Source organism: Aegilops tauschii, chromosome 1 (assembly GCF_002575655.3).
Source record: "Aegilops tauschii subsp. strangulata cultivar AL8/78 chromosome 1, Aet v6.0, whole genome shotgun sequence".
Lineage (NCBI taxonomy): Eukaryota > Viridiplantae > Streptophyta > Magnoliopsida > Poales > Poaceae > Aegilops > Aegilops tauschii.
The window spans coordinates 497,910,577-497,921,696 of NC_053035.3; the positions used below are offsets into that span (position 1 = coordinate 497,910,577).

At 42.3% G+C, this 11,120-nt stretch overlaps 1 protein-coding gene across 1 annotated transcript; it reads right to left on the reverse strand.

Moving 5' to 3' along the window:
- Nucleotides 1-4,915: 4,915 nt before the first annotated feature.
- LOC109742675 (AAA-ATPase At3g50940-like) lies at nucleotides 4,916-6,762 on the reverse strand. Its single transcript, XM_020301768.1, has 2 exons — nucleotides 5,731-6,762; nucleotides 4,916-5,602 (listed from the first exon to the last, which is right to left on the reverse strand). The coding sequence occupies exons 1-2, from the start codon at nucleotides 6,760-6,762 to the stop codon at nucleotides 4,916-4,918; spliced, it is 1,719 nt and encodes a 572-aa protein (XP_020157357.1).
- Between the last annotated feature and the right edge of the window lie 4,358 nt (nucleotides 6,763-11,120).

An 11,120-nucleotide genomic window follows, 5' to 3' on the forward strand; every position in this document is an offset into this window, starting at 1 on the left:
TTGTTGCTGAATCCTCAGCTTGATGCAAATAAAAAATGGATATGTGCTGGTTGATAGCAAAGAAATGAAGGCGTGGACATACTTCAAAGGAACTCCATTCCATTTGTCAGACCGGAAATGTAGAGTCTGACCATTGTGCAGAGTACTAGAGGCATGTTCCTTATAAATTGGAAAGAGTTTCATGCAATCTCTCCACCAGATGGATGTATTGGGTGTAGGAGTTGGGAGGTAAACCATGATCATAATATACTTCCCAAACCACTTAGACGCATGGAATATCCATGTGATTGATAAACTTATGCACCATTACAAAAGATGGCTAGTGTTCTACAGGGACAGATTCAATATGCACAGTCCTCCTCTGTCCTTTGGCATACATATTAAAACCCAAGCTGCCAAGGGAGAGTTTTTCTTTTCCATGTCCTTAACTCTCCAAAGGGGGTGTCTCCTATATTTATCAATATGTTTTATGATGCCTTTGTATAGAAGTAAACAACTCATAAGAAAAGTAAGCAAAGAGGATAAAACTGCATTGACCATGAGCACTCTCCCATAATAGCTTAAGAACTAAGAGCAAAAGTTTAACCTTTTCTGAATTATGTCAATGATAAACATAAAATTCCATTATTGGCTTGGTGAAACTGAGAGGAGCACCCAAATAAGTAAATGGAAAAGTGCCAATGGGGCAACCCAGAATGGTGGATAGGACCTGCATGGTCTCATCTGGGGTCACTAGTAGAAAAAGGGCCTTTAGTCCCGGTTCTGGAACCGGGACTAAAGGGTCGTTACTAAAGCCTCCCCCTTTAGTCCCGGTTCTTACACGAACCGGGACTAAAGGCCCTCCACGTGGCCGCTGCCTGGAGGTCCACCTTTAGTCCCGGTTGGTAACACCAACCGGTACTAAAGGAAATTTTATGATTTTTTTTATTTTTTTTTAAATTTTTTTTTATTTTCAAATTTCTGAATTATTTTAACCTCTAATCTCTAATCACCCATCATCACTGCTCAATTTAACCTCTAATCTCTAATCACCCCTCATCATTCCAAATCATCTAACTTCCTGAACGGTCACCCATCCTCTCACTACTCCAGCCTAAGCACGCTTAACTTCCGGGTTCTATTCTCCCTCGTTTCCAAGTCTACACTTGTTGTTTTCCTGACAATAGTAAGATGTCAATCCTATTAACCCTCAGGAATTTAGCTTGAGCATGAAGTCACACATTTCACTGTTTGAGTTTGAAACTATTGTTCTAAAAAACAATAATTATTTAGTAACAGTAATATTTCTTGAATAAGTAGTTTGACCACAGTTTGACCAGATTTGACCAAAATTCAAAAAAACTGAAATAATTATTTAGTAACACTAATATTTCTTGAATAATTAGTTTGACCATAGTTTGACCAAATTTGACCAAAATTCAAAAAAACTAAAATAATTATTTAGTAACACTAATATTCTTGAATAATTATTTAGTAACACTAATACTTCTTGAATAAGTAGTTTGACCATAGTTTGACCAGATTTAACAAAAATTCAAAAAAAAACAGAAATTTGAGCATAACTTTTTTTCCTTTTAGAATTTGAGGATTATAAAAATTTGCAAACAGGCCGTAGGCGGTCAAAATCGGATGCGGATTTTCGTGCTGAACATTTTGATATATTATACGTTTTTTTCTGACATCGTATGCAAAAGTTATAGCCGTTTTACATTTTCCCTACACTTTTTGCAATACATGTCCAAATTTAAATTTTTAAATTTTCCTAACTAGTACATGTAGTAACATAACTACATCTGGAAGGATTTTAATTTTTGAAGTTTTTATCATTTTCTTTTGCTTTTTACAAAACTGAAAAGGCGATCCACCGGGGGGGGGGGGGGTAGAGTTTGAAAATGGGACCTTTAGTACCGGTTCGTGCCATGAACCGGTACTAATGCCTCAAACCCCATTAGTACCGGTTGGTGGCTCGAACCGGGACTAAAGGTCTAACCTTTAGTACCGGTTGGTGCCACGAACCGGTACTAATAGGCATCGCACCCTTTAGTCCCGGTTCGTGACACCAACCAGGACTAAAGGTCCCATTTGAACCGGGCCTAATGCGTGTACGGTGCCCTAGCCGCTCGAACCGGGACTAATGCTCACATTAGTCCCGGTTCGTAATGCAACTGGGATTAATGCTCTTTTCTGGCCGAACCAAAGCCCTTTTTTCTACTAGTGGGTATTGATGGGTAAAATGCTTGATTTATGGTAATTAACCTTTAATATAGAGGCTTTGGAGTAGAGATTCACCAAATGCTGCAGTTTATCCAATTGCTCTGAACATGATGGCGTGATGATCAAAGTATCGTCAACATATTGAAGTATGGGGAAGTCAGAACATGAGTTAAATTTGATTGGCGGTTGGATAATATCTCGGTGCATTGCATAATTTAATATTGTCTATAAAAAATTAGCTCATAGAACAAAAAGGAGGGGAGAAAGGGGATCTCCCTGTCTCAGCCCTCTTCTACATTTGAAAGAGTTGCCACACACTCCATTCAATAGTACATCAGAAGTTGCAATGTTGAGAATTTGTTCAATCCAAGAGCACCATTTGATCCCCAATCCCTTTCTCTTCATAATAGCTAAAATCATGCCATGTTCCATCTTGTCAAAGGCTTTATCAAAATCCAAATTTAACACCACTGTGTTTTTTTGCTTTTATGGCATTGAAACAAATATTCATATGCCCAAGCAATACAATCCTGTATGGATCTAGATTTGATGAATCCATATTGATTGACATGAATTAGCTCCAAAATTAGGGAATGCAATCTATTGGCCAGAAGTTTAGTAAGCAACTTGATTGTGCAACTGAGGAGGGAGATGGGTCTGTAATCATTGACACAAGAAGCACCAGGCTTCTTGGGAATAGGACAAATGTAAATAATTATTGATGCTTTGTAGGCAGACCTCACCTTCGTAAAAATTGGTTACCAAGATCATAAAAATCTTTCTTGATTATTGACCAGCACTTCTTGATAAAATTAGAGTTAAAGCCATCCGGGCCTAAAGATTTATTTGAGTGCAAGTCTTTAATGATGACATCTATCTCCTCAGTAGAGGAATTTTCTTCTAGGAAAGATAAACCATGATGCACTGACAAGAGGTAAAGCAACTCTGGAGGGATATTGTAATATTCTATTTTGCCCAGCATGTCTTTAAAGTTTCATGCAGAAGAGAGGTTTTTGCCAAGCAATGAATATATATAGTTGTGCCTATGATGAACAGTAGCCAAAGCATGGATTTTTTTAAGTTCTCACTTCCTAAAGTAACCCAATTAATTTTCTCTCTCTGTTGCCAATATGCCTTTTGTTCCTGCAAAAGTCTATCCAAATAAATTTTAATATCTTTTTACAGGCCAGACTCCAAAGGTGTGACGGATCTAAAATTTTCAATTGCATCCATCATTTCAATCAGAGCATTTTGCCTCTGTGATAACCCCTTTTAGTTTGGAAAGGGTTTTTGGCCAAGTCTTTAAGCTTTTTTCTTAAGATCTTCATCTTAGCATTATTCTTTTTGGTTGCATCATCATAATGAATACTATGCTTCCACAGATTTTCCACCAGAGGCATAAAACTATCATGTTCCATCCACCAATTCTAAAATCTGAATATGTTGCTTTTTGGCATGGAATTTGAATCTGAATGACATAAGGCACATGGTCAGAGGTGGTCATTGCCATTGGGAAAGCCAAAGTATTTGGATAAGAAAGTGTCCCAGACGAGGAAGTAAAAACCAATCAAGTCTTTCAAGCAGAGGATTTTTCTGCATATTGCTCCAGGTAAATTTCCCGCCTTTAAGGGGAATATCTTCCAAGCCTAAATGACTTATGACAACATTAAACTGCAGTATTTCATTAAAATTTTCTCCTGGTTTACTTCTATCCTCAACACTCCTGATCAGATTAATGTCTCCAATAATGAGCCAATCTGCATCTTCTGGGATTATAGTGCCATCTTACCAAGCAAGGAATTCAAGTTTCTTGTCATCCAAGCATGGGGCATATATACTTGTTAGTGTTCAGCAACTCCCACATTTTTTCGATTGCATCAGTAGTTATTTTGAACTAACATTTCCCTCTTAAACCAACTGTTGGAACACCTTCCAAAATGTTGTGTGTGTGGTGGTGGCGGGGAGGGGTGGGGTGGGGGTCATCTAAACCCTATCCTGGTATCCCAAAGCTGCATTCTCTTTTCTGTCTTTCATGTTTGTGTTTGATTTATCACTCGATTTTTCTTTTTTAACCGAGATATATGGTTTTTTATTTGATTTCGCACATTAACTATATCAACTTTCTTATTCTCCATGCTATTGCGGGAGCTGTCTGTACTCTAACGAGGTCCCATAAAAAAAGAACCAAGCAATCTCGAGAGAAGGTTGTGACTTCATGATGGTTTTGAAAATCAAATGGTCTATGCATAGTTTTTTGAAGAGTTCGGTTGGTTTTGAGCGACTTGATTTCGCTGTTTTCAATCTTAAAAGGAAAAAAATAGGACAAGAGTTGCTCGAAGGTTGTTAAAGAGAGATGTTGTGGGTGAAAGACAAGTAACTACGGTGTTGTGCTTGACGCACACTTAGCATCAAGACATGGCGATAGTTCAGACATTGTGCTTGAGACAAATGCATGTGTTTTAAAAAAACTGTTAATTAGCTGCTTTTTAGTGCTGTAGCAACGCACTAAGTTCCTTATTAGTAGCTCCAAGAATGTTAGCAAGATGTATCTAGTTGCTTGAAAAAATGCTGAAAATTCATAACAAGAACTAGTTTGGCACAAGTACATTTATATAGCAGAGTATTTGATCATCTATAATTGCTTCTATAATCCTCTATATTGTAAAATGTCCAGAGCACGATATGATTTCATTGTCTTCTCCTATTTATTATCACCATTGTGGTTTCCATCTTGGTTCGCACCATTGTTCTCACCGGCGTCACCCCTCTTTGCCTTGAGGAACCCGATGAGATCTCGGATTGCGGCGTCCGCCCCGCCGTTATTCCTCCCTACAACATCGGTGACCTCTTCGATCGTGGTCGGCACCTCACTCAACAACTGCTCGACCTCGGGAATCATGGCACGGTCTTTAAGTGATTGGTAGTCACGGGACACGCCCCTAAAGTACTCCGGAGTGCAGTACAACACCATTGTCTGCTCATATTTATCCACCTTGTTGTTTCCATGATGTTTTACGCCCTTGTTGGCACCGACTTCTCCCCTCTTTGCCTCGAGGAACCCGACGAGATCACTAAGTGCAGCGTCGGCTCCGTCGTTCCTCATCAGAACCTCGGCAACCTCTGCCGGTGTGATCGGCACCTCCTCCATCAGCTTCTCGATCTCCAGATACATGGTGTGGTCATCTTCGACGAAGTGGTAGTTCCTGGCCAGGATCCTGAAGGACTCCGAGGTGCAATATCCCATGTGGATGTGCATGTCCATCCTGCCGGGCCGCAGCAGTGCCGGGTCGAGCCGCTCCTTGTAGTTGGTGGTGAAGACGATGATCCTCTCCTCCCCGCTCGTCGACCACAGCCCGTCAACGAAGTTGAGCAGCCCGGACAACGTCACCTGTTCGACAAAATACACGAATTAGTTCATCCCCGGAAGCATTGATATATGGTAAAAATAGACATTAACGACCCAATATTATGCATGAACACGTATGACCGTGATTGCACTCCTAGTAATTGACAAACCTTGTCCTCGTTGTCTTCTCCTCCGGTGAAGCTGTGCCTCCCACGCCTCTCGCCGCCTTGATCGCCACGCTGCGGCAGGTCGATGCTACAGTCGATGTCCTCAACGACGAGGATGGAGCGGTTGCTCATGCCGACGAGCAGCCTGCGGAGGTCCGAGTTGGACTTGACCTCGGTCAGCTCGAGGTCGTAGATGTCGAACTTGAGGTAGTTGGCCATGGCGGCTACGAGGCTGGACTTGCCGGTGCCCGGCGGGCCGTAGAGCAGGTACCCGCGCTTCCACGCCCTGCCGGTCCTGCGGTAGTAGTATTTCCTCCTGACGAACCGCTCGAGGTCGTCCATGACGGATCGCTTGAGGTCGCCGTCCATGGCGATCGTGTGGAAGGTGGAGGGGTGGCGGAGGTCTACGGGGGTCCACGCGTCGTACTCGATCATGTGCATCTTGAGGTCCCGGTGCCGGTCCCGGATGGCCTTGGCGGCGTCCACGACGAACGGCAGGTACGAGGCGAGCGCCTGCTCCTTGTGCTTCTTGTGGAAGCTGAGCTCGAAGGACCTGTGGCAGCCGCCGTGGGGGCCGCGGCGGCCGTTGTGTCCGGCGCCGGAGCCGTGGCTTGGGAAGGAGCCGCTGTTACTGGCGACGTCGCGGGAGACGAGGCGCCAGGTGTAGGTGACGCCGTCGTGGACGTCGACGGTTTCCTCGCCGTGGTCCATGGTGACGAGGATGCCCTGGGCCTCGTCAACGCGGGAGGCGCGGAGGCGGCGGGCGGCGGAGGCGGTGCCGGTGAGCGAGGCGAGGTAGGCCCGGGCGGCGTCGAAGAGCTGGTTGGGCGCGAGGCCCTCGGCCTCGTCGATGACGACGGTGTGGGTGGGGGAGAGGCGGGCGCGGAGGCGGCGCACCACGTCCGCGGTGGAGAGGGTGAGCGCGTCGCGGAGCTCGTAGGGCAGCAGCTCGTTCATCAGGCCGTTGATCACCATCGCCGCCCCCGCCGCCGTCGCCGCCATGGCCACGTAGCGCTCATACTCGCCGGACGACATGCCGCAGGACTTGATCGACGGCAGCACTGAGAAGCCGATCGAAGCGTGAAGGTAGGACAAGGGCGTGCGTGCGTCTTCCTCCTGATAAATCCTTTTCTTTCTTGGGCTTGGGGACAGTATTGTACTCCTACTCTGTATTATATTAGGACTTGACAGATTAGAGATCAAACTACGCCTGGCTGTCTAACTTGCCAAATTTGTTTTTTTTAGTGAACTTGCCAAATTTGCTAATTAGGCCGAATCTCACCCTATGCAGGCATCAGCAGGAGTCCGCCCGGTGCGGCAGGGGAGGTCGGGCTTCCTCACGACCAGGCCCGGGGCACATGTGCAGGATGTGCAACTGCACAGGCCCCAAAAAAATTTGGGCCCCCAAATTGGTTTTTTACTACAGCATCACCGGAATAGGGGCTAGGCGGGGGACCTTTATTCCATCTTCAGAGAGCCGACGCCGTCTCGCCTTCCTGAGCAGGACATAAACCCTAACAAAGCTTAAAAAAAATCCATAGAGTATTTACTCCTGGAGAATCGGGCCATGACTTCTGTTGTGCATGCATTTTACACTCTTTGCCTTTGATCTTTCCGATTCTATTTAAAACTAGTGATTCTATTTAAAACTAGTGATTTCTGTGGCTGCGGAGGAATTGAGGAGTACTATCAATTCTATTAAAAACTATTGATTTCCGTGGCTTCGGAGAGATAGGATTAATTGTAGGTAAATTATGTACTCCCTTTGTTTTTATTTACTCTGCATATTAGAGTTGACTGAAGTCAAAGTTCGTAAAGTGTGATCAAGTTTATAGAAAAATACAAATATTTACTATAACAAATCTATATCATGTGAAAGCACATTCAATAATAAATCTAATGGTATTGATTTGTTATGGTACCTATTAATATTTTTGTTTACAAATTTTTTCAAAGTTTAGAAAGCTTGACTTTGACTAAAGCTAATAGGCGGACTAAATAAAAATGGAGGGAGTATAAATAAAAGATCTAAATCAAAACTAGTATTTTTAATGTAAAAATATTCCGTGCTTGCATTGTTTATGAACCAAAAGTATACATGTACATCAGACCATAGTCGTTGCAACAATTAAATAAGAATATATCACATCCTTTAGAAAGGAAAAAGATTAAATAATTTCCAATTTAGTACAAATGTCTAGTAACAAAAAATAAACATGCTGGTATGGATTTTTTTTCCTGATTTTTTACAATAGCACTTCAACTACCAGAGGATCGCGTTTCTCTTTGTGGTTTCACTTTTAACTAAAATGGAATAGACGGGAATTGTTTTTTTACAAAGATAGCACTTCCAAATTGTGCTTGAAAATATTTAATGGAGATAAACTTGAAGATTTTTTGAAAGGAGTTCTAGAAAGATTGCTCGTTCCAACTAAAATACAGATTAGATATTTATTAATTCATAACTTTGCATTTTCGCAATACATATTTTTTTGCAACATTCTTGGAAAATTTGTGTTGCGCATATTTTAAAATTTAAAAATATTTTTCCCTGTCTATTTTTCTTAATTTAATTACTCGACCTGAACTTTGATTTTGCACCGGGCCCCCAAATTCTCAGGTACGGCCCTGCTCATGACATGTTCGGCTGGTCTGCAACAGGCCCCTTGTTGCGGTCAAAGGATTGCAACAGGGACCAATTTGCAAACATGGACTCTGGTTGGTGGTTTCTCGTGAGCCGTCATCAAAATCACATCAGATGGTCGTGGAGGCCATCGACGCGTCCGATCAAATTCGAAGGAACATGTAAAAATGGAGCCCTCTCGTCAGCAAGGGCCTGGATCCGCCGTGTGGTCATGGCTCTAAGGCCACCGGTGATGAGGCGGACCGGCGGTAGCGCCGGCGGGAGGCAAAGAAATCCTAGGAGGTAGAGAGGGTGCTTGTGTTGCCTCGCGGGGGCCGCGTGTGCGAGCTAGGGTCTTGGAATTATTATCTTCAGCATACGAGTACTAGGCGAAAAAAATGAGTTATGTACTCCCTCCATTTTTATATATAAGTCCACAAACTCAATTATAGGGAGTATCAATGTAAAATTTAATGCCAGCTTTGCAACTCAGCCTTTTTTCGTTTACTGGGATCATTTATACGACGCATGCATGGAAGAAACCGAGTGGAGGAAGTAGTGACTGTCAACATGACTGCATGCATGCAAGCATTAAACATGTTGCTAGTACAAGCAAATATTATTAAATTTGGCTTGATTATTGTAGGTGACATTGTATAGATGTAAAATATATATTTTATAGTGACCTTGTATAAGTAAATGGAGGGAGTAGTTGTGAACTTGTTGAGTGAAATTATGATTGAAGCAATATTTTTTGTAAGGAAATCACCTTTGCTGTATAGGCGAACACTCATCGCAATACCAGGGACCAACGAGATTTTTAAATAAAAACGATAGAAGCACCAGTTAACAGCCTCCATAAACAGGATTTTGCTGGAAATGTTTAATGTACTACTTTGAGTCAGGGAAAGCGATTTCGTTTGTGTATTCATATTGAAATGTAACACGGTAAAATCATGGTGGTTTTAGTGATAAAAAAATCGCGTTTGACCTTTTGTTTCACCCGGACACATGAAATAAAGAAGAGAATATATTTCGTGGTAAGGTAGATACAATTTAAAAATATCAGACATGATAAAATAGCAACAAATATGGGTGTTGTTTATTTAGTAAAATTGCCATGAGGAAAATAATATTTTTAAATAATGATAGAAATTCCTACAGCTCTACAATATTTTCATATTTGCAGGGAAATATTTAATGTACTACTTTGAGTTAGGGGAAACGATTTTGTGTATTCAGATGAAATGTAGCATAAAAATTATTGTGATTTTAGAGATAAAAGAATTAGTAGGCGATGGATTATTATGTGATTGAAAAAATCTGTATGAACTTTTTTTAGTAAGAAAGGAGGTTCCAACAAATTGTTAATGGTTTTTTATGAAGCACAAGACTGTTGAAATTGGTTTGGGGAGTGGATACACAAACCCATCTTCACAGAGGCGAATTTAGATTTCTATTAATTCTTGTGGATTTGGATTTCCTGGTACTCACACATTTATTTTTGAGGAAGAGGCTTTGATGCATAACCGAGATTAAAAATCCTGTACTCTCTGATCTGATTTGGGCTTGCGTTCCGGCCGGCGGCTGTCTACGGATACTAGTAGAGAAAGGCCCATTTGTCCCGGTTTATAAGGCCCATTTGTCCCGGTTCGGGAACCGGGACTAAAGGGTCGGTACTAAAGCCCAATACCTTTAGTCCCGGTTCTTATACCAACCGGGACATATGGGGCTCCACGTGGCCGCTGCGGCTTGCCCAGGCAGGGGGTCCTTTTGTCCCGGTTGGTAGCACCAACCGGGACTAAAATGCATCCACGCGTCAGCAGTTCAGGGGCTGGGGTTTTTTTAGAGGGGGGTGGGGGTTTGGGGGTTTTGGGGGTTTTGGAGGGTTAATGTAGGGGTTTCATATATTGTGTTAGCTAGCTAATAGAGAGAAGTGTCCTCTCTTATCTTCGTGCTTAGTCGACGCTACGTGCTATACGTATAGAGAGGACTCGACACGCTAGCTAGGAAGCAAATGAAGGAAACCATTAAGTACGGAAGATCGTCATGAACATATACAAAGAGAAGTGATCGACCTCTCCTTCTCCGAGAGATTGGTCGAACAACAAGTTTTCGTATATCTATCCGACGCTACTAGCTACATATATACAATATAAGATCTCTTACAATATAATCCCCTAATTATATATGAACTCAAGTTCCACATGGTATTCTCCATCTTTATTGATGACGTGGTCAAGAAAGAATCCCGCCAATTCCTCTTGAATTGCTCGCATGCGATCTTGTGGTAGGAGTTCATCCCGCATCTGAAACATCTAATTTGAAGAAGGGGGTCAATACATATATATGAATGAATGAAACTCGACACAAATGATGGTAATAAAATAAAATTGTGAATATTATTGCTTACGCACTTCATATTGTTTTTTAAAGTAGCCCCGCTCACAGGTCGTGTGGCGGATGGACTCGCAAACGTAGTATCCACAGTAATCATTCCCGGCTTCCTGCCACAACCACTTTACAAGAAATAGAGGTCAATCAAACTGATAAGCAAGCATGCTAAATGGTATTGATGAAACTAGCGCTAGAATCACTGGGAGATGCGCGGAACTAGCTATTAGTACTTACTTTCGGGTGTTTAAATTGCAGCTCCCCCGGGAGTCCCGGAGCTTGTGAGGTGAACTTTTTCCGAACCCTGCCAGACAAAGAAAACAATTACTTGATATCAGGAAATGAACAAAGTTGCCAATATGGTGCGATAATGATC

Excerpts from the sequence above, each read along its gene's own strand:
- LOC109742675 (XM_020301768.1), bottom strand. The coding sequence starts at position 6,762 with ATGTCGTCCGGCGAGTATGAGCGCTACGTGGCCATGGCGGCGACGGCG. Across the intron at positions 5,603-5,730 it reads GAGAAGACAACGAGGACAAG|GTGACGTTGTCCGGGCTGCT; the intron begins GTTTGTCAATTA and ends TTTGTCGAACAG.